This window comes from Nomascus leucogenys, chromosome 13 (genome assembly GCF_006542625.1).
Source record: "Nomascus leucogenys isolate Asia chromosome 13, Asia_NLE_v1, whole genome shotgun sequence".
NCBI lineage: Eukaryota > Metazoa > Chordata > Mammalia > Primates > Hylobatidae > Nomascus > Nomascus leucogenys.
The window spans coordinates 79,618,647-79,641,696 of NC_044393.1; the positions used below are offsets into that span (position 1 = coordinate 79,618,647).

Here is a 23,050-nt window from a genome sequence, read left to right on the forward strand (position 1 = left end):
AAGAATGGTAATGACACTCCAAGTTACTAGCTGTAGGATACAGAACTATCCCTAGCTTAATCTCTGCTCACATCTTTGAAGATAGTGCCTTTATTAAACTCTCTTCCATTGACTCAGTTTGAGTGGGAAGGTGATTCTGGATCTGATTAATGTTTGAATTGGTAGAGTGAATAAAGCAGTTTGCCCTCTGCAAGGTGGGTGGGCCTCATCCAATCAGCTGAAGGCCTGAATAGAAAAAAAGGCAGACTCTCCTGCAAGTGCAAGGGAACTCCTGCAGCCTGACTGCTTTCAAGCTGGAATATCCATGTTGTTCCTGCCTTCAGACGTTGGGTTTCAAGACTGCCAGCCTTCAGACTGGAACTACACCATTGGCCCTCCTGGGTTTTCAGCTTGCAACCACAGATCTTGGGGCTTGTCAGTTTCCATAATGGTAAACCAATTCTTTATGATAATCTTTCTGCACACACACACACACACACATACACACACGTGTGCCCTATCGGTTCTTATTAGTTCCTTTTTCTCTGGAGAACCGGGACTAATATACTGGCCTTGAAAGACTCTTTCTCTGGGTTCAATACTGATTTTCCCTCCCAGACAGTGCCTGCCCTTCATACCATCAGAGTTGTGAAATCTCATTTCATTACATGCCGTGATGTCTGTACCTTCCCTCTAGTAACCAGGATTTCATTTCCCTGCTGCCTATATTCAGCGTTAGGCCAGTAGCAAGGGTATCCAGTGAACTTCTCGTTGATCCCTCTAGCATCCAGCATTGTTCATGGTCAAAGGGTTTGCTCAGTCACACCAGCTTCCTGGCCCACTGGGTGGTGCCTCTTGTCCACACAGTGGAGACCCATTTGGCTACCTATTTTTTGGCTTGGTTTCTTCTAGCATTCTTCTGCACATCAATCCACGTCAAAGGGGGAATTTGAGCTCTGTTTTTGTGACTCCTGCCTGTCACTGTGCCCCCTCAGATTCTGAAGCTAAGTAACCTCCAAACCTTGCTGGTAAGAGCATTCATAACTTTCACTGTCAAAAACACCATGCCTAGTCACCTTTTGCGTGCATTGATTGGCCTAAAGAATTTTACTTTTTCCCCTTGCTTTTTTTTTGAGATGGAGTCTCGCTCTGTCACCCAGGCTGGAGTGCAGTGGCATGATCTCGGCTCACTACAACCTCTGCCCCTCTAGGTTCAAGCAATTCTACTGCCTCAGCCTCCCAAGTAGCTGGGATTACAGGCGTCCGCCACCATGCCCAGCTAATTTTGTATTTTTAGTAGAGACAGGGTTTCACCATGGTGGCCAGGCTGGTCTCCAACTCCTGACCTCAGGTGATCCTCCCACCTTGGCTTCCCAAAGTGGTGAGAGTACAGGCATGAGCCACCGCGCTGGGCCTCCCCTTGCATTTTTTTTTTTTTTTTTTTTTTGAGATGGAGTCTCACTCTTGTTGCCCAGGCTGGAGTGCAGTGGCGCAATCTCGGCTCATTGCAACCTCCGCCTTCCCGCTGAGTTCAAGCGATTCTCCTGCCTCAGCCTCCCATCCCCTTGCATTCTTTTTTTTTGGGACAAAGTTTTGCTCTTGTTGCCCAGGCTGGAGTGCAATGGTGCGATCTCGGCTCACCGCAACCTCCGCCTCCTGGGTTCAAGTGATTCTTCTGCCTCAGCCTCCTGAGTAGCTGGGATTACAGGCATGCACCACCATGCCCAGCTAATTTTGTATTTTTAGTAGAGACAAGGTCTCCATGTTGGTCAGGCTAGTCTCGAACTCCCAACCTCAGGTGATCTTGTCGTCTCGGACTCCCAAAGTGCTGGGATCACAGGCATGAGCCACTGTGCCCGGCCACATTCTTATAGAGGAAGTATCTTCAAGAGAAATAATGTTTCTTATAAACCTTAATGAGTCAAAGATCATCCTGTGTCAATCAGCAATTAGAAAGTAATAAATCTCAGCTCTAAGAGTCTGAAATATGGCCCCCAAAGCAGGAGGTTCTTATTAAAAGGTCAAGGCAGCACTGACTGGCTGTCAGAGGCAGGCACAGCTACTTACAATTTAAGACTAGCAAGCCCCTAAAAATAAGGAAAGTATTTTCTCTTCCTTCCCATCCTCCTGTTCCTTATTTGTTTAGGAGAATGTGAGTAGGGAAAAGATAATGTTGTCTGATATTTGTAGCAATGATTGGTATGTGCAATTTCAAAGAGAGGCCAGATGCTAGTGTTTGTAATAACCAAATAGCAGGCATGTCACCTGTTTGATTTGCCAGTTTTAATAAGTCCTGTGCTTTAATTTGTAAGGGTAATTTGAGTAATTATAAATATGTAAAAATAGACTCATTAAACATTCTGGGGAATCAAAGGGCTGAATCTCTGCCCCTACTTATTTATGATATATTCACATTTTTTCGATGGGTCAGTAGTTTACTATGGTATATGGGAGCCTAAAGCTTGGGGGGTAGACACTCCAGTTTTCCAACTGGTAGACACTAGTCTACCCCCCAAGCTTTAAAAGTAAACAACTACTTCAGGATGGCACATGCCACTGAAAGGTCAATAGGATGCTATGGCAGATTCTCTCAATTTTCTACCAAAAATATATATTCTCCCTTTATTCTCTGGAAAGCAAACCTCAGTTTTCTACAGGGAGGCATCAGGATATGGACCACAATGAGATTAAGTTCATTACAACAATCCTTTAAGCATTTTCTCATACTTTCTTGCATCTAGAGATGGTTATGTGAACCAGTACTGGCCCTTGAGAAGCGAAAGAAAATGCCACTCATCACTTGGAATGAGTGGGAACAATTCTGGAAAGCTTTTGCATTCTGAGTAAAATGAAGAGATGCCAGTGGTTCCAGCTTTCTTTCTTTCTATTTTTTTTTTGAGATGGGGTCTTGCTATGTTGCCCAGGCTGGTCTCAAACTCCTGGGCCCAAGTGACCCTCCCACCCCAGCTTCCCAAGTAGCTGGGATTACTTGTGCACTGTGGCTCAACTTATACCTTACCTTTCTTCCTGCTTTAAACATGAGTGAGATGCCTAGAGCTGGCCATATTGTTCTGTGGCCACAATATGGCAGACTAAGAGATGCTGAACCTGCCAGTATAGAGTGAACTGAACAAATCACAGCAGCACTTTCCTCCAAATTTCTTGTTATATAAGAAAAATAAAACTCTATTTGTTAAGTTACTGTAGGGTTTTCTGTTGCTTCCAGCCAAAGCAATTGTACCTAATACAGGTGCTTTAGCAGAATTAAAGGATTTCAACATATGTATCTTCCTCACTAGGGGGACAGAAGCTTCTAATATCTTCTCCCCCGAGGATCCAGATCCTAAGTCCGCTCTGTGAGATGGCCAAGGATACTCTAAATACTAATAGGACCTAGACAGGGGACTACATTCTCTCTTTTATGAAGGTCAAACAGTTTTAAATATAAAATGCTAGCATACAATAATAATCACACTCCAGTTTCCAACTGGGAGATAAAAAGACTGGCCTCTATCCTTAGAACCCAATTTATTTTTTAATTTAATTTAATTTTTTTTGTTGAGACAAAGTCTTTCTCTGTCGCCCAGGCTGGAGTACAGTGGTGTGATCTTGGCTCACTGCACCCTGTGCCTCCCAGGTTCAAGCAATTCTCCTGCCTCAACCTCCTGAGTAGCTGTGACTACTGATGTGCCCTACCATGCCAAGCTAATTTTTTTGTATTTTTAGTAGAGACAGGGTTTCACCATGTTGGCCAGGCTGGTCTCGAACTCCTGACTTCAGGTGATCCACCCACCTTGGCCTCCCAAAGTGCTGGGATTACAGACATAAACCACCATGCTTGGCCCTTAGTACCCAATTTAAATTTGCCTGGAGTTCCAAGTTGAGGACCATGGAAAATCTGTATGGGACCAAGGATGCTGGATTCTCCCTTCCCCTACAGCAACCACTCCTAGTAAAATTTGATCTGTGATCCGTGCTAAGAGTGCCCTGGGGACAGGTGCATTAGGGTGGTGCCTCTCAGAGAGGCAGTTAGTACAGCAGCATAGTCTGGGCACATACTCAGTAGCTTGGTGCTCCAGAAAGAAGAGAACAACTTTTGCCCTAGGTGACCACAGTAACTGCAACCTCATCCTGCAGTTATTTGTTTAACAAAACTAAGGAAGGTAGAGAAAGTCTTCAATAAGGTTTTCTGGGCTTCTTGGAGCCAAACTGCCCAACCAATGGTACTAAATGGAACTAAGGCATGATTTTCTTTTACTCTCATATAGCATATTTTCCTAAGTATACTCAAGGGATTAAAGGGACCTGCATAAAATTAAGATGTGAGATGGAAATCTGAATGACTGAGGACTATGAGTCCAGCATTCTTGGCAATTTCAGGAGAGTTGACCTACTGCTCCCAAGTCAGTAAGTGTCTTGTACCTTGTGTCTCCAGCAAAGCATAAAGAGGATATGCTGTGGCCCTTTAATCCTACACATCTACACAACCCACCATGAAGGGCTAAGGAGGTATCTCATAAATATCCCTTGGAGGCTGAGGCAGGAGGATTGCTTGAGCCCAGGAGGTTGAGGGTGCAGGAATCCATGACTGTACCACTGCACTCCAGCCTGGGTGACAGAGCGATACTCTCTCTTCTCTCCGTGTCTCTCTCTCTATATATATGTATTTTTTCTATCTATCTATCATCTATCTATCTATCTATCTATCTATCTATCTATCTAGCTAGCTAGCTGAGAGATATCTGAATAGATATGTATGCCTTGAGATTATCACTATGCCCTTGTGTCAATGATCTAAAACCCATTAAGCTAACTATAATCTGTGAAAAGTATTTTGCTTTATCTATACAAATACCTGGGAAGATGGGAGGGTAGATTTTCTGGGACTTTAGAGCAAAAATCATCTTTGTACTGTAGGAACTACATCAGGATAGGCCGTGCTGTGAGCACAACCACAGTGGGCCTGTGACCAGGGTTGAATACACGTCCTGGGCATCCTGGGCAACAAGTCAAGGTCACCTGTGGCAGGATATTAATGTCACTGCAATGGAGTAAAAGAGCCAGCCTGTCTCAGTCACTCCAGTTATAAAGGAGATCAAAATGCTTCAATCAAACTTTAAAATGGTGCTGGGAAAAGAAATCATGAGATATTAGCATTCTAAAGAGAATGGTGTATATGATCTAGAAATCAGAACGTAACACCTCAGAGCTCTTGGTAGATGTTTTCTTTCTACTGTCCAACCTGGAAATTTCTCAGGAAAGATGAATGGCCCATCAAGGGTTTGAGACTAGAAATTGAGTGACTTAGGGGCCACTGTAACACATAGCAGGCCTTTATGGAGAAGAAATCTGAATCTCCCTCCAAACAGAGGCATAAATAAATCATTGGAGTAAATGGAATGTTTTTTGTGTTGGGGGCAGCCACTTTATTGCTCAAAGAAATAGTACAATGTTACTTTTTTGTTTTTGGCACAATTCTTGTGTTCTATGTACCTGACATGACTTTTTACCAATAAATATAATATGTGGTTGCAATTATAGGAATAACACATGTAATGTATGAATTATTGTGTGTTAGTGGAAGAAAAAACAAAACTGAAAAGAAGCCATACCATTAAGGTGAAGAATGTGTCTCTTTTTGACATTGCTGGCATAAAGCAGTAACCCCACTCTCAGGAGTATACCTTGTAGGAAGAAACCCTTGAGAAATGGATAGGGATCCCTAGGAAAATCCCTCTTTGTTGTGCTTCTAACCCTTTAGGCAACTATTACCTTGTAATAATATTTTGTTTTGTTACAGTGTAATAGTTAAACAACTGAGGTAGAAATGGTATGTTTCAATTGTAAGATTCAATTAGTGATTTACTTGAAGAGTATCAGTGGGTCATTCCACCATATTTCTTTTCCTTTTGCTTTCTTTCTTTTTTTTTTTTTTTGAGACAAAGTCTCACTCTCACCCAGGCTGGAGTGCAGTAGCATGATCTTGGCTCACTGCAACCTCCACCTCCCGGGTTCAAGAGATTCTCCTGCCTCAGCCTCCTAAGTAGCTGGGATTACAGGTACATGCCATGATACGCAGCTTATTTTTTATATTTTTAGTAGAGATGGGGTTTCACCATGTTGGCCATGCTGGTCTCAAACTCCTGACCTTAATGATCCACCCGCCTCAGCCTCCCAAAGTTCTGGGATTACAGGCATGAGCCACCGTGTCTGGCTTCCCCCATATTTCTTAAAAATTTTATCTCCTGGCTTACTTTTACTTTTGCCATTACTACCCCTGCCTTAAGCTTGGTGAATGTCCCATACAAATAGATGACCCTGACATCTCAATTCTTTTTTTTTTTTTTTTTTTTTTGAGATGGAGCTCTGTTGCCCGGGCTGGAGCGCAGTGGCGCGATCTCGGCCTACTGCAACCTCTGCCTCCATGGTTCAAGCGATTCTCCTGCCTCAGCCTCCTGAGTAGCTGGGATTACCGGTGCGTGCCACCACGCCCAGCTAATTTTTTTGTATTTTTAGTACAGATGGGGTTTCACCATGTTAGCCAGGATGGTCTCGATCTCCTGACCTCACAATCTGCCCACCTCAGCCTCCCAAAGTGCTGGGATTACAGGCATGAGCCACCGCGCCTGACCGACCTCTCAATTCTTGACCTCCTCTCCCACACGATCTTCTCCACCTCACCTTAACTATTCACTTCCATGGCCATTGCTTAGATTTTATCATTACTTATAGGTGTGACCCGTGCATAATCTCAGTGCTCTGATTCCCATTGTCTGATCATTTTCTCCTATCTTTCCAGTTTACTGTCTAACCCCAACAAACCTTTGGCATCTTATGCTCAAAATACATATAATATTTATTTACAAAAATTACATCGAGTAATACAGAGGGCAAATATGTGCCAAAGACAAAAAGAACATTTTTAGAGCCATAAAAGAACATTTTAAGCCATTTCCTGAAGCAATAAACTGGCTTCCATAAAAAACACACACACCATTCCATTTGTACCAATTTATTTTCCATTATTCTTCCCAGTCTTGCTGTTCTCATTCCTCTCCATATCCATCTTAAAGCCCATGGTCTCTTATTGTAAGTACTCCCATTCACATAACTTTGATTCCCTTGCCCCCTTCTCACTTTTTGGTCAAACTAAAACTTTGGGTAGCCCAACTTCTCTGCCCAATCTGTGTCTAAACCCACACAGCTGAATGAGGCTGATAAGCTTGCACAGACACAGACTGACTAATCTCACATTAAATTCACAATTGCTAGCGTCAAGTGAATTATTAATGCTGCCTGGGAATCACACATAACCTAGTTCATTACTCTCCCCCTCTCCTAAATGACTCACACATTTTCCTTTCTCCTCAAACCCCAAATTAGTTCATGTCTCATTCACAAGCTCAGTTGATGACCTTATTTTCTAATTCACTGAGAAATATTACATAATCAAGAAAGAACTTCCACAGTCTCCTGTCACTGCATCCACCCACTTACCTGTGTCTTTAACCTCATATTATGCCTCTCCGACTGCTTCACAGATGAAATGTCCATGCTCCTAGCTAAAATCAATCCCTCTGCTTGTGCATTAGATCCATCGCGCTTGCTGCTTTAAGGATATTGTTCCTGCAATTTTCCCCCTCTTTCTCTTGCATTAATAATTTTTACTCCCTTTTGGATCATTTTTATTAGCAAATAAACAGGCTGCTTTCCTTCCTATCTTAAAAAAAGAGACAGTAAAAGCAATCATTTCTCTTGACCCTGTTTTTCTCTGCCAACTTCTACTCTATTTCTTTGCTCCCATTTGCAGGAAAATGTCTCAGAATAGTGCCCTGTACTCATGGTCTACAGTTTCTTTCCGCTTATACTTTTTTTTTTTTTTTTTGACAGAGTTTCGCTCGTCGCTCAGGCTGAAGTGCAGTGACATGATCTCACCTCACTGCAACCTCCACCTCCTGGGTTCAAGCGATTCTCCTGCCTCAGCCTCCTGAGTATCTGGGATTACAGGTGCCCGCCATCACACCCAGCTTTGTATTTTTAGTAGAGAAGGGGTTTCACCATGTTGGCCAGACTGGTCTTGAATTCCTGACCTCAGGTAATCCGCCCTCCTGGCCTCCCAAAGTGCTGGGATTACAGGTGTGAGCCACCGCACCTGGTCCTCTAATGGTTTCTTAAACCCACTGCAGCTGGGGTTTTAGCTCCTGCCACTCCATCACAATTACTCTGCTCAAGGCTGCTGATGACTGCCTCCTGGCTAGAGCCATCAGTCAGATTCCCAGCCTTCCTCCTACTTGACATAGCACGAGCATTTCACAAAGTGGACCACTCCATTTTTGGGTGCACTTTCTTTACTAGGCTTCGAAGACACCACACTCTTGGCTTTCTTCCTACCTCACTGGTCATGTCTTCTTTGCCTCCTTGGCTGGTTCCTCCTGCTTCCCTTGGAGTGCCCCAGGGATCAGTCTTAGCCTTTTTTCCCTTCACCCTCCACACCCTCTTGTTGATCTCATGTGGACTTATAGCTTTAAATAACATCTATATGCTGATAACTCCCAAATTTTTCCCTCTAGCCTAGACTTCTTTCCGAAACACCAGATGTATCTATTTCACTGCCTCGTCAAAATTTCCACGGGATGTCTAATTTTTATTTCAAACTCAACAGTCCAAAACAGAATGCTTTTTCTTCCACTACAGATCTGCCCTACTTCTAGCCTTCCTCATCTTAGTTGATGGAAACTCCATCCTCCCAGCTGCTCAGGCAAAAGACTTTTGAGTCACTGTGACTCTTATCTTTCTCTCACTCCCCATGGTCAATCCTTTGGGAAAATCTATTGGCTTTTCCTTTAAAATATATCAGAATCTACCATCACTATGGTCCAAGCCACCATCATCTCTGATCTAGATTAATGAAATTACCTCCTAACAGATCTCCCTGCTTAAACCCATCAAACATAGTAGTCAGAATGATCCTTTGAAACACAAGGTAGATCATACTATGTTTCTGTTCAAGATCCTCAGTGGCTTTCTAGTTTACCCGTAGGACAAGTCATTACAGTGACCTATAAGGCCCACATGGTCTGGCACTCTCCCCTCCTTCTGACCATAACTCTGCTCCAGTCCTGCTAGTTCCTTTACTGTTTCTTGACCTCATCACCTAGGGTTGCTTCTTTAGCTGTGCCCTCTGCCTGGAACACTTTTTCTCCAGATATCTGCTGCTAACTTCCTCAACTCCTTCAAGTCTCGTTTGCACAATGAAGCCTATTGAGATCACACTGTTTATGACCTCACCCTAATCCCTACTCTCACTTAGCACTGCTGATCCCACTCATTGTGCTCTACTTTTCATTAATTCCATGTATTCTATTACCTAATGCTGATTTGTTTTTTATTTTCTATATTCTTTCTGCTGGAATATAAAATCATAAGGGCAGGGATCTTTATTTTATTCACTTCAATGTCCCAAGTGCCTACAACGGTGTCTGCCATATTTTAAGTGCTCAATCAATCCTTGTGGAATTGTATTTTCTAGCCCATGAAAGCCTGGTGTTTTTTGTTGTTTTTGTTTTGTTTCATTAAAGATAAAAGCCATGACTACACACGACCCCAGAAGGAAAGCCTCTAGCTAGCACCGCCTCTGGATGCACTTCAGTCCAGTCCATTGCTGACCCCTGCTGGAACTCAGCGACCAAGTTGCTGTCTGTCCCTTGACTGGATGAGTGGACCTGGAACTCCTTGGGGACCGGCAGGGTGACAAGAGGCTGCTGATACCCTCTTTGCCACCTACTTGTTCCATACCCTGTTTGTAAGAATCATATCTGTAGTCCTACCTCTCCCTGGGGATTTTCCTAATTCTAGGGGTCTGCAGAAGACAGATGATAGCTTTCTTTTGTTTTATTTATACTTGGTAACTGTCTTCTCTTATAAAGACCCAATAAGAGGGGAAAAAAATAAAATAAAAAATCCTGCTCTGGGTTCCACTTTCAGAACTAAGAACTTAATCTTTAACCAGACTAAAACTTGACATGAAGTAGAGAATCTGTTTTGAAAATACTAATGGGATTTCTTTTCTTATTCTCTTCCATATAATGACTCCCTTCTCAACCAGAGGCATCCTTTTTCACCAGAGAGCATTATGGTTGTTACAGCAGGAATGCAAAGGTACACGGGACTTGAATTCAGCTTTTGAAGCCCATAATTAAATAACAGTCTTGAAAGCTTTTTTGAGAAATAAGCTCAAAATTCCAAAACCTCTTAGATATTAAGAGCAAAAAATGTAGCCTGGACATCAGGTTTTACTCTAATCTGCAGGTAGAACACACTTCGGGTATGATGGTGGAAAGTTGCCATCTACCGAGGGAGAAAGTAAAGTGCTCTTCCAGTTGAAAGAGCCAAGGACGGGGGCAGGTTTGAGGGGTTAAGACTAACTGATCCTTGGATCCCTGAGAAGAAACCCCTCAGTCCCTTCAGTCCTTGGGCCTTGGCCCAGAATGGGAAGATGGGCATGACATCAGGAACCCCAGATAAGTTGAGGGAGAATCTGGAACTTCTGGCCTGTCCTTCACTTCTACTCCATGTTCAGTGTGACACTGGGGCAATATAGTGCCATTCAAGAGGTAGTTCTTCCATGGTTGAGAGGTATCTAGGCAGATGGATCTGGGTTTGCACCCCAGTTCCCTGTGGCCTTGGTGTGGAATGGAGGACAACCAGAATATTTTTTATGCCTTGGAAAGAGCATGCAGGAGTGCCGAGAAAACCCAAGGTCCAGAAGTCTGCATTGGGGATGAGGAAGCCACATCCAGCAGAGACCTCCAGTAAGAGGTATAGCAGACTCCAGACTCCAGCGGTGAGTGTCAGGAAGGCATCAGAAACACCAGAGAGGACCTGTTGCAATTCACTGGGCACAAACACAATATTCCCAGAGACCCCTAAAACAGCCACACAGCATAGAAAATGAGTGAGGATCCAGAGAACAGCAGAGGACACAGCCATGAGACTGCTTCCCTTTCTGTTGTTCTGAGTATATGTAAGCTCCCAATATTCAGGAACCATGGTGGGAAGAAGGGGAGAGTTTGAGCTTTGAATTGACTGAATATTTATACCAAAAACACTGAATTAAATTGAATGGGAATATTTTAAACTGAAAAAGACTGACTGAAATATAACTAGATTACCTTAATTGACAAGTTTAAATTTTTCACCTGTCATTAACAGGAGTGGGAGTCTTCCTAATAAGACACAAGCAGAAATAGATAATAAAAAATGCTACTTTTTTTTTCTTTCAAGTTGAATCGTAAATGTTTGTATGTTTTGACCATTTTGCTTTTCTTGACCTTTACTAAACTAGAATATTTTGACACGGGAACTAGGATTATGGGTCAAGCTCTGGATCCTCAAGAGCTATTGTGGAAAAATAAGAGAGACAGAGTATTCTGGAGTGGAGTGTGTGAGATTTTCCTTTGAGAATTCAGATTGGGCTCATTTCCTGTGTGGTTTGTGTTGACACTCCCCTAACTCTATCCCTCCAATGAGCTTAAGAAAATGGGAATGAGTCTCTGAATTCCTAGTGAGGGATGAGGGGCAAAAGAAACTCCCTGTCCAAGTCCTAGAATAGGCATGAGAGTGCATGAACTGACACTCATATATACGGGCACAAAGGTTCTTATCGATTTGGATTCTTACTGTACTATGATTTTTCTCCATATAAAATTATCTACCTTTGCTGCAGTCAAGTTTTGTGCTTGGAATTGTATTTTGATGCTGATATTAATTTTGTCACACCTTCTTGCTTTTATTAACACTTAACATTTGTTTGGTATATCATTTCCAAACCTAGGATTTTCTTTTATCTTTCTTTTTTTTTTTTTTTTTGACAGATCTCACTCTGTTGTCCAGGGTGGAATACAGTGACGTGATCACAACTCACTGCAGCCTCAACCTCCCGGGCTCAAGCAATCCTCTCACCTCAGCCTCCTGCATAGCTGGGACTACAGGCATGCACCACCATGTCCAGCTAATATTTTTTTTTTTTTTTTTGTAGAGACAAGGGCTTGCTATGTTACCCAGGCTGGTCTTGAGCTTTTGTCTTAAGCGATTCTTCCACCTTGGCCTCCCAAAGTGCTGGGACTGTAGGTGTGAGTCATTGCACCTGGCCTACTTTTGTTTTTTTAACCAACATTATTTTGTTTCTGCCCTTTAAAATACTTTAAAATGTCAATCTTGTTAACTTATACAAGCAATACATGAAGGTATTCTGCTTTTAAAAAAAGTCAAAGTAGGCTGGGCACAGAGGCTAATGCCTGTAATTCACCACTTCCGAAGGTGGAGGCAGGAGGATCGCTTGAAGCCAGGAGTTCAAGACCAGCCTAGGCAACAAAGCAAGACCCCGCCCTCATTTCTACAAAAAAAAATTAATAAAAAAAAAAGAATGAAAGCATTATATGTAAGGCTAGAGACCCCTAACCAACACTCTCAATCCTTGTCTTTTCTTTAATTGCCTATTACTATACGTTGACAACTGTTTTGGTTCTTGTCTCTTGAATTTTTGATCCTTTATATATTCCACACATTGATCTTATGCCTGATATTTTTCTCAGAATGTAGCTTGATATTTAATTGTGTTTAGGCTTTTAAAAGTAAAACATTTAAAAGTTTTGATGCAGTCAAATTTTTTTCCTTCCTTAAATTTTTATTTTTAAATTTTTTGTGTCCTAAACAAGATGACTTTCCTTATTTAATGATGATAGAGGGATTTTCCAGTATTTTTACCAATTTTTTTTAATAGCTTAAACATGTTTAGGTCTTTACCATCTATAATTTATTGTTATGAAAGGTTTGAGAAAGAAAGTAATACTGTGTATTGTTTTGTTTTCTTCATGAAGAGGCAATTGTCTCAATAGCATTTATCAAGTAGCCTATCTTTTCCCCGATTACATGAATGCCAACTCTCTTGTCCACTGGACTGTATTTACAGGTTTATTTCTGAACTCGTTATCCAATTCCACTTATCTCTTGTCTATTCCTGCACTATACCACACTGCCTTAATTACTATAACTTTGTCATATTTTGATAGCTGGTAAAGCAATTTTCCCTTCCTTTCCCTTATGTTCTTCTGTAATATTTCCTTTAAAGAGCTCGATGAAAAATCACTGTGGGGTTTTTATTGGAATTGCATTACCTATATAGATTAATTTGAGGTCAGAACTGACATTTTTATAGTATTGAATTTTACCATCCACAGACATTATTTTTATCCACTTAGTCCTCTTTTCTTTTCTTTCTTTCTTTTTCTTTCTTTCCCTCCCTCTTTCTTCCTTCCTTCCTTCCTTCCTTCCTTCCTTCCTTCCTTTCCTTCCTTCCTTTTCTTCCTTCCTTCCTTCGTTCCTTCCTTCGTTCCTTCTTTTTTTTCTCTCTCTCTTTTTTTTTTTGACGGAGTTTCGCTCTTGTTGCCCAGGCTGGAGTGCAATGGCATGATCTCAGCTCACCGCAGCCTTCGCCTCCCGGGTTCAAGCGATTCTCCTGCCTCAGCCTCCTGAGTAGCTGGGATTACAGGTATGCACCACCACACCCAGCTAATTTTGTATTTTCAGTAGAGATGGGGTTTCTCCAATCTGGTTAGGCTGGTCTCAAAAGTCCTATTTTCTTTTATGTCATGCAGTAAAAATTTTATAGTCTTCTTCATTGATGTTCTTTATATTATTTGTTGCTACCAAATATGGAATCACTTAGTCTATTACATTTTCTGATTGATGATTACTGGCACATAAAAAAGTAATTGATTTTCTTCTTTATTAAATTAATGTAGTGAATTATGTTTATAGATATTGTTGAATTAATCTTGCATTCCTCAGATAAACTTCACACGATTATCTTGCATTATTCTTGTCATGCATTGCTGAATTTTACTTAGGATTTGTGGACCCGTCTTTATAGATAAAATTGGTGTATTTTTTTCTTGTCTTTTAACTTGCCTTGTTTTGGTATCAAGGTTAGCTTGACTACATAAAACAAATTAGTTAATTTTCTATCCTTTTCTATGCTTTAGGGTGCTTTATAAAAATAGAAATTATCTTTTTCTTGAAGGCTTAGAAAATTTGCCAATGCAACTGCCGAGACCTAGTGCCTTTCGGGAATACAAGTTTGACTATCACTTCAATTTCAGCTTTTCTACATCTTCTTAAACTATTTTGAAATTTTACATTTTTCTTATAAAATTATCCATATAGTTTTCAATTCTTGATATAAAGTTGTTTGTATTATTCTAATTTTTATTCCTGATAACTTTTTGTGCCTTCTGTTTTATTTTATTTTTGAGACAGGGCCTCACTCTGTTGCCCAGGCTGAAGTGCAGTGGCACAATCACAGTGCAGCCTTGGCCTCCCGGGCTCAAGCAATTCTTCGGCTTCAGCTTCCTGAGTAGCTGGGACTACATGTGCATACCACACACCCAGCTAATTTTTTTTTTTTTTTTTGGTAGAGACAAGGCTTTGCCATGCTTCTTGAACTCCTGGGCTCAAATGATCCTCCCACCTTGGCTTCCAAAGTTTTGGAATTACAGGCGTGAGCCACCGCACCCGACCCTGACTTCTCTTTTTAAGAAATTTATATTTGCCAAAGAAACCTACTGTTATTCGCCTTTTAAAAGAGTTTTGCTCAAAGCTACCTATTTTTCTTCTGTTTCTTTAATTTCTGCTTTATTAATGACAATATTTTTCATCCTTTTATTATCACCCCTCCAGAATTGGTTTCAGATTTTCTTTTCCTAATCACTCCATTCCCCACATCCCTAAACCACACATATAGTGTATATCTATTTATGTAGTATGCTCTTTTGGAGGCCACAACCATTGTAATATTTAAATGTTTGTTTTCCTTTTCTTCTGGAGTTGAAAGCTTAGTTCATTCACCTTCATTCAACCTTTCTCTTTTTTGAATAAAATATTTAAGGCTATAAATTACATTTCTTCCCCTGGTGTTTTTTGCTTGCTATATAGTGCTTTTTGTTTTCATTCAGCTCCAAATTTCTGCAATTTCCCCTTCTGTCTGACTTACATAGAGGCTTCCTTTTACATTTCTCAATTTATGGATTTTTAATGATATTTTTGTTGCATTTTTATGTGACTACCTGCCTGAAGTTTGTCTAGACTTTCTTTGTATCTTACCATGTGGCCGATAGGAATGCTTGCAATCTTTCAACATTTAAGTTTGATTTTTATAGTAGGCTTTTGGCAGATACCTTTTATCAACTTAAAGAAATTATCTTTTGTTACTAGTTTACTAAGGTATTTTTAAATTAAATCACAAGTCATTTTTGAGTTTTAACAAATACCTATTTTTGAAACTATTGAGATGGTTATGCCTTTTTGCTTCCTAATTTCTATGAATTTGATCAATAACTTTGATATATTTCATGTGTCTCATCTTTCTACACTTTCTAAAGACTTACTTTTCTGTACGTTCTCCAAGCAACCATCTATATTCCCACTGACAATGGTAATATCATTGAAACTAAGCTAAAAATACTTGGAAGTATTGTTTACATTTTCTGTAATCATCTACTATACCTATCTCAGTGATAGGGATGATTTCCCAGTGCTTTCTCTGCAAATTTAAACAGGTACCTCTCAATATTTTCTTGGACCTGAGATCCTGAGTGAAAACAGACATTCATGTAAAGCTTGCGTCCATTCTTCTGTTAGATCTCTTAGGGTTCTAATCACCTCCTCTAACCTACTAATAATTAAAATGCCACTCTCCTTTATAATTTCATGTTTAAGATTGTTGGCTACTGGTCTTTCTTATTTTTCTTTTCACATCATCAATACTGTCCTCTGAAAACACAACCTTTCTTCTAAATAAATCCTTCTCTTCTTTCAGCTTAATCAAACCATCGTCCTTTCTTCAGTTTTCACCCTTGCACTGCTTCTAGTTTGATTTCAAGATTTAAATATATATTTGAAACAACTATGGCTCCCATTTTATTTCCTGAATAGACCCTGATTCCTAGGGAGAGAAGGATTCAGGCAAAAGCCTTCTTAATACCTTTCCTGCCTTCAGGATTATGGTATACAATGCTTTTCTCTTCCTCAAACCCCTATATAGCAAAAACTTCCATTCCTCTTTACGTATTTATGATAAAATCCACCATTTCTCTGTGGTTGAACACACAAGAAATTCAGCTGAGGCCTTGAAATTCCACTGTCAGGGCTTATACAGTAAACACATCTGGCACCAACTTGGAACATAAATAGAAGGTGATTGTGGATATCCCATATGAATTAAAGGATTTGGAGCCTCCCATTGGCCTCTCCTCAGCTTTATTAAACGGTGCATTTCAAATCCAGATAATGGGGAAACTGATCTGATACCACCTGATACTTCCTAGAAGAATTTAAGAGCTAGAATTTCCCTAACCTGTGCTCTTACATGTACATGGAACTTATGCCACTGACCTTAGAATCCTCAACTGCAATTCTGGCTGAGAATAAAGGCAGCACAAATTGATCTATTCAATAGTGCCTTCCCTTTCTGCAGTGATCCTGTCTCAGCTACATCTATGTGAATCAAAATCAGCCACAGTGGTCTGTACAGCTCACTTTTGCCAAAGTCTATGCTCAGTGACTCTAAAAAATTAGTGGCTTGTGTGAGGACACTTGCTATCACAGGCTGCTAAGATTTGAAGCGACTAAAGAACTAAAAGGCTGAAGATTATTAAAGCATTAAAGCCCTGTACTCTGGCATTACAGACACCCAATCTCCACACATCTTATTTTGATTCCCAAATTCCAGGTGAAGTGCCTATTTCTCAAGATTTAACAGGCAAGGCACATCTCAATGTGGTGGGGCTTAAGGGAGAAAATTAATTCTATCTCTTTCCCCTCTATGTTATCAGCCAAATGAATAATAGATACAAGAATCAGACTAATGAGGATCAAAATATCAGTACAGTCATCCCTCGGTATACACTGGAGATTGGTTCCAGGATCCCTGCATATACCAAAATCCACGCATACCCAAGCCCAACTGGCCCTGTGGAACCCATGTATATGAAGAGTTTCATACTCTATTTGCATGTGACTTTTTGTATATGTGTAGAGAACAGCATATGAGCAGGCTCTGCATCCCACAAATACTCTATTTTTGAACTATGTTTGGTTGAAAAAAATCTGCACATAAGTGGACTTGTGCAGTTCAAACTCATGTTGCTCAAGGGTCAACTGTTACTTTGCTGATTAAGCTGTATCACGGTCAAAACTGAGCTTTCTAATACACTGTCTCCCCCACCTCTCCTAATTCCTGGTCTTGGATCTGGACTATCCAAAGAAAAACATACAGTGGAAATACTTACCTGGATAGCAGCAAGGAACAGAGCTGCCCCAAAAGTAGGAACAGAGACAGGTGTTCTTCAAACCTGCCTCTAGAAGGCAGGTCTGGGGCTCAGCAGGTGTGTTTACCCTATGGAAGCAGGATCTGAGTGAAATGCATGCACACTGCAGGCAGGGAAGTGTAAAAGAGAGAACTTAAGAGTGTGTGTGTACAATGACCCCCCTCCCTATGTCTCCATCAGATAATACAATCATTTCTCCTTTGGGGAGAAGTGTGTACAGGTAGAGATGGGGGTCAAAAATGATATTCCAGAATGGTTCCCTGATTGGAGAAGAACAGGGAAATAGGGACAAATGACATATTCTTGCCTCCATGGGTGGGGGCAAAGCCTGTATTCTTCACATCCTCCCAGCAGAAGCAGGGGATTCAAATCCCTCATAACCAAGGTCTGACCTAGAACTCATTCCCAGCCTCCAACCCATATTTCAGCAAGAGGTCTATGAATAGTTTCTGCTACTAGGTCATTCCTACATCCGAACTGTGGATGGCAGGGATAGGGCAATGGCTCGGAGGTTCAGTCTGACCCCAACCAACCCCCATATGTACTCACTCATTGAGTGAGTATATCTGATTAACAAAAAGAAACCAAAGAAACACCAATAAAATTAGGAAGCCCTTTTCATGGCATTTCACTAACTACTCCTTGAGAACTGTCTGGTTGCTGGAGTGAAAAAGGTAACAACAATACTCAGACTAAGAAAGACCTACCTAAAAACCTTGTATCTGGCTACTCCCATGTATGTGCTGAGTATCTCCTTCCCCACCACCTCAAGACCTGGGAGGAGTCAGTTTTACCAATGAAAGACATGTCACATTGAGATTGTCAGAGGCCATCCCCAGATAAAGGTCCCCAATGTACAAGAACCCAAATAAGGACACTATTTGGGAGCTTGAGAATCAAAAGTTATTTATCAACAGGTGATTGGAAAAGCCAAGCTTTCTTGAAACCAATTTCAGAATGGTTAGTGGAAATTCCTGTTAGCTTCTTTGGTCCACTTACCCAATGGCAGATCTTCAACTGAAAAGGACAAAGAGGAAACAGTAGTCTTCAACAGGACCCACAGTGCCCTAGCTATCCAGCCCTAGCTGAAGAGACAAACAGAGCAAAGAGAGGACTCCTTCCACTACCAAAAATCACTTTCACAATGGGGGCCTTCTCCTCCCACATGTAACTCAACAGCCCCACCTTACCTGCTTAGCCTTCATTAGGAAATACTGAACCTCTTCAGGGTCAGAGGCCACACTCTTTGGGTCCTTTCTAAGGACCCCTCCCTCACTTAGTGTAGGAGCACTTAGTAGAGTCCCAATGCCATGTTTGTATCATTCACTCTCGAGGATGCTGGAATGCCCAGGGCCAGAAAAAGAAGGGAATTCACACTGAAAATTAACCTAGCAGGTCCAAAGAGAAAGTCTCTCCTAGGATGCCAAAAAGTCATTCTCACTTTATGTCCACATGGTGTGAAGGGAGGGAACGTAACCAGTTAAGAAAAGGGCTTTTGGGTCAAACATAATAGGCAAAGGGTTCAATCAACATGTGAAGGTACACAGAAGCGATACAGAATAGGGAGGGAGGGAGGGACTAAGGTCCCAGAGAGGAGGAAGAGATGGGGTAATCAAGTGTGAGGGAAAGAGTCACTTAGCAGGCCAGACACCTAAGTTCTAGTCATGGTTCTTCCCAGCAACCCAGCAAATGACTTTGAGCTTATCTAGTCTTCAGTATCCTCATCTGCAAAATAGGGGAAAGCAGTTTGTTTAACCAGATGCCCGTTAGGGTCCTATGAGATTACAGCATCTTCCCCAAGTGTCAGTGATGGACTACTGCAAAATATTCAGGTGGGGGCCAGAGGGGATCTCCCAGGGCAGGAAATGCCTTTCAGCCTCATCTCTAAAGAAAGGGTCACATATATACACATTCATACATACACGAGCAGAGTGGTCAATGATTTCATCCACAGCAGCAGAGACACATATAGAAAAAACAAATACTGTTGATGTCTGATTCCTTCTTACTGGGCGAGGGGCCCTGAGGATATAACTTGGAGGGACTATATGGTCAGAGGAGAAAGTTCCTCCTATTTGATAATAGCTATCACCTTGCTACTCCTTCCTCAAATCCAAGGCAGCCAGCTCCTTGGAAGAAACCAGTCTGTTACCCTTCCCTCTCCCATCCACCAACTCACCTGTTTCAGAAACGAAAATCTGCAGATTCTGAGGGAAATAACCCCTTAGTTAGCCATTAGGAAATTAACAGAATCTACCACTCCTGAGATTACATAAGGTGGGGCAGCTGTGTCCACACGCCTCTATTTCCCTGAAAGTTATCAATGGTTATGAACGGTCTTGTTTCGGCCCCGCCCAATCTTAAGGTCGCTTGAGTTTTCTCTCTGAGTGAAAGGGGAACTAGTCTGGACCACCCTTTTCTTTCTGGTGCCTTTACGGTTGTTTTCAAATCCTTTAACCAATCTCAGCGTGAGAGTGAGTCAGGAAGTTACCATCCTCAAGTAGGAATCCAAATGGGGAAAAGGGCTACGACGCAAGCGCAGGGTTCCAAATCATGCAATAGGACCTGCAAACAGACTCACACCCCAGACATCAAGAAGCATCTCCCAGCCACACATCTACATGGAGCTTATGTGGCCTCTCCTAGCAGAGGTAATTGGGGCAATTGGGGGAGTGGAGGGCATTAGCCTCCCATCAACCTGGGATCCCTATTTAAAAGATGCTAAAAATAAATTAGTAAACATTGCTGTTTACAGAAATAGAAATCATTTCTGTTTCCAAAGGCCTCTCACCATCCCAGTCCTGGACATTTCCAAGACTGCCACCCCTGACACCCTCTCCAAGGTCCGCCCTGGTGGATGGGTGAGACACCAGAGTCCTTTGAGACTGGGAGCTCCTCAGGCATCTGAGAATTCCAGTTTCACATCCCTGGTTCCAGGGAGGGGAGAATCTTCAGTACTCTGGAGAGTACCGGAGTTCATCCCTTCTTATCAGTTCCTGGGGGCTGTCTTGAGGCAACCCCCACTTTTAGGATGATATACGCGTTGTAAGAATTCCCGCTATTTTCCGGCCCCCAGTACCTCCCCAGAGTCCACATGTCTGCCTGGACCCACCCTCAGAGCAGAGGAACCAGTCTGTGCCTTGGTGTAATGACTCTGGGAAAGAAGGATGGGCAGAGAGAAAGCAGGGACAACGGCCTGGGGCATCATCCTTGAGGGTAAGACTGACAGCAATGACTGTCCTACAGGCAGGTGGTGAAGCTGGGCGCCGGGCCGGGACCGGAGCCGGAGGCGGAGCTTTCCACCTCGCTGGTGAGTGGCGGGTCGATGCGGGGAGTGCGACGACGTCCCCGGTACTCGATCATATCTGGATGATAGGTTGGGTGGCGGCGAGCATGCTTGGTCAGGTGGTCGCTCCGGGAGAACTGCTTGGGGCAGAGGGGGCAGGAGAAGCGCTTCTCGCCCGTGTGCGTCCTGTAGTGGCGGGCCAGCTCGTCGGAACGCGTAAACTTCTTGTCGCAGTCGAGCCAGTCGCAGGAGAAAGGGCGCTCACCCGTGTGGGTGCGCTGGTGGGACTTGAGGTGCGACGACTTGTAATAGGCTTTGGTGCAGCCCGGGAAGGGGCATTGGTGGCGCTTGGCAGCAGGTGTGACAGGCCTCCTCCGGGGCACATGATCCGCGGCTGGGGCGGGGCCGGCCCCTAGGGCCCCTCCAGAGACCCCACCAGAGGCTGCTGGTGCGCCCGGGGCGGCAGGCGCGCTCGGGACCGCGGGCGCACCGGAGGAGCTCTCGGGAGTGCAGACCGCCGCGGCGCCGGAGGCGGGAGCCAGCTCGGAGCACGGGGTCTGGACGGAGCACGGGATCGGGTCGGAGAAGCCGGACGAGGCGCGTGGAGCTTCCCCCGAGTTCTCCCAGGAGCCCTCGCCAGAGCTGCCGCGCAAGTCCGCCCAGACGCTTGCAGCCAGCAGGTGGGGCGCGGCGCCGCCCGCGCCGGGGCTGGGGGCGGGGACCTGCGGGAGCGGGGGGACCGACGCGGGCCCCGGTGGCCCCGGACCCGGCAGAGCGGACTCCGGCGGCGCCGCACCCACCTCCGAGCCTGCGGCTCCGCCCGCGCCCTCGGGGTCCGGCGGGCGGCGGTGAACCACGGCGCCCGCGGACATGGACACCAGGCACTCGGCGGCGAAGTAGTCCAGGCACGCCACGGCGGCCGACATGCTGGGACCGCCCGGCCGCCGGCGAGCGCCGTCCGAACGCGGCCGGCCGCGGGCGAGGGAGTTCCCGGGAGCGTCCGTCCCGCAGCCTCGGAGCGAGAAGCAGGAGGCCGGGTGCTCGCCGCCCGCCGCCCGCTGCCGCCGCCGCCGCCGCCGCAGCCGCCGCCGCCGCCGCCGCCGCCCGCGCGGAGCCCGCCCCGCTTGACGCGCCCCTGACGCACCGGAGCCCGCGGGGGCGGCAGAGACCCGCCCCGGCCGCAGGACACCCCCTCGGAACGCGCGGCCCCCCGGCTAAGTCATGTTTAACAGCCTCAGAAATTATCTTGTCTCCGCGTTCTTTCTTCTGCCGGCGAGCCAGGTAATGGTAACGGAGCGAAACTCCCCGGTCGGAACTTCTGGGCTGCCGCAGCCTCGCCCTCCCTCCCCCCAGCCCGCCGCCCGCTGGTCCGTCGCCAGCTGGGTGTCCCGCGGAGTCCCAGAAAGTTTTTTTTTTTTTTTAAGGAAAAAAATGGCTAATACCTGACATGTCTTTCGGTTCATAATTGCGATTGTTAGCGAAGTTGTCTGGAATTCCATTTCACTCCCCGTTCGCCGCTCTCAGACTAAATTGCAAATATCCCCAAGTCTGTAGCAAAAAAAGTTTTCTCATTGAGCAGCTCCACTGTGAACCCGGGGCCGGGAGCAGTTCCCTAAATAGATCCGCTACGTAGCCATTAATTAATAGCATCTCGAACCAGAAACAATTTTAACCTTGGAAAAGCAAAGAATCCTCTCCCGGTTGAAATTGAAACTTAAAATCCTTTGAGTAACGATTTAACTATTCAGCCAAGGAAAGAAAAATGCATGTTTAAACTGCATTAACCTGTCACTGGCATCCAAACAAATTTAAACGCTGAGATATAAATTATAGTCTAGCGGCGAGATAAACACATTAAAATGGACTCCCACCATTTTAATAATAGAAAGTCACGTTTCCAATTAGGCAGTATCTTGTAATTTGCTTTTGACGAAAGTTAAAAGTAAGGAAATGCAGCACATGATATAGAATGCTCATACGGTGTTTTGTGATTGTGGAGGTTTGCCTTTTTTATAATCAAATGCATGTATGGTTTGTTTTACGTGTCTTCATTCCTTTCATTTTTTCCCTCGTTTTTCTTTTTAAAAATGTAAAACCACATAGAAAAACAAACAGGATAATTTCTAAAAATAGTCATATCTTAGTTTTTGATGTATACAAGCTTTTATATGAGTGAATTATGTGCATTTTATTTGTAGTTCTTCAGTACTTTTTCTTTTGAAAATTAATACGTATGTATCAAGAATAACATACGTTCGTGTGTTTACTGCCTAGGATAATCAAATGTGAAATTTTTGTTATAGTTGTTTCATGTTTTTATTTATATTAAACATTACAGATAGAGTTGAATGTCACTTTATTTCCCTCCGCAGTCCCATTCACCTTTCTCCCTCTTCACTTT

General features: G+C 43.4%; 1 protein-coding gene across 1 annotated transcript; it reads right to left on the reverse strand.

Annotated features, from left to right (window-relative positions):
• Positions 1-20,109: 20,109 nt before the first annotated feature.
• Positions 20,110-21,575, reverse strand: KLF14 (Kruppel like factor 14). The gene has a single exon (XM_003261343.3). It carries the CDS (start codon positions 21,573-21,575, stop codon positions 20,604-20,606), a length of 972 nt encoding a protein of 323 aa, XP_003261391.2. The 3' UTR covers positions 20,110-20,603.
• Between the last annotated feature and the right edge of the window lie 1,475 nt (positions 21,576-23,050).

What these genes read in the sequence shown, in the direction of transcription:
- KLF14 (XM_003261343.3), bottom strand. Translation starts at nt 21,575, where the DNA reads ATGTCGGCCGCCGTGGCGTGCCTGGACTACTTCGCCGCCGAGTGCCTG.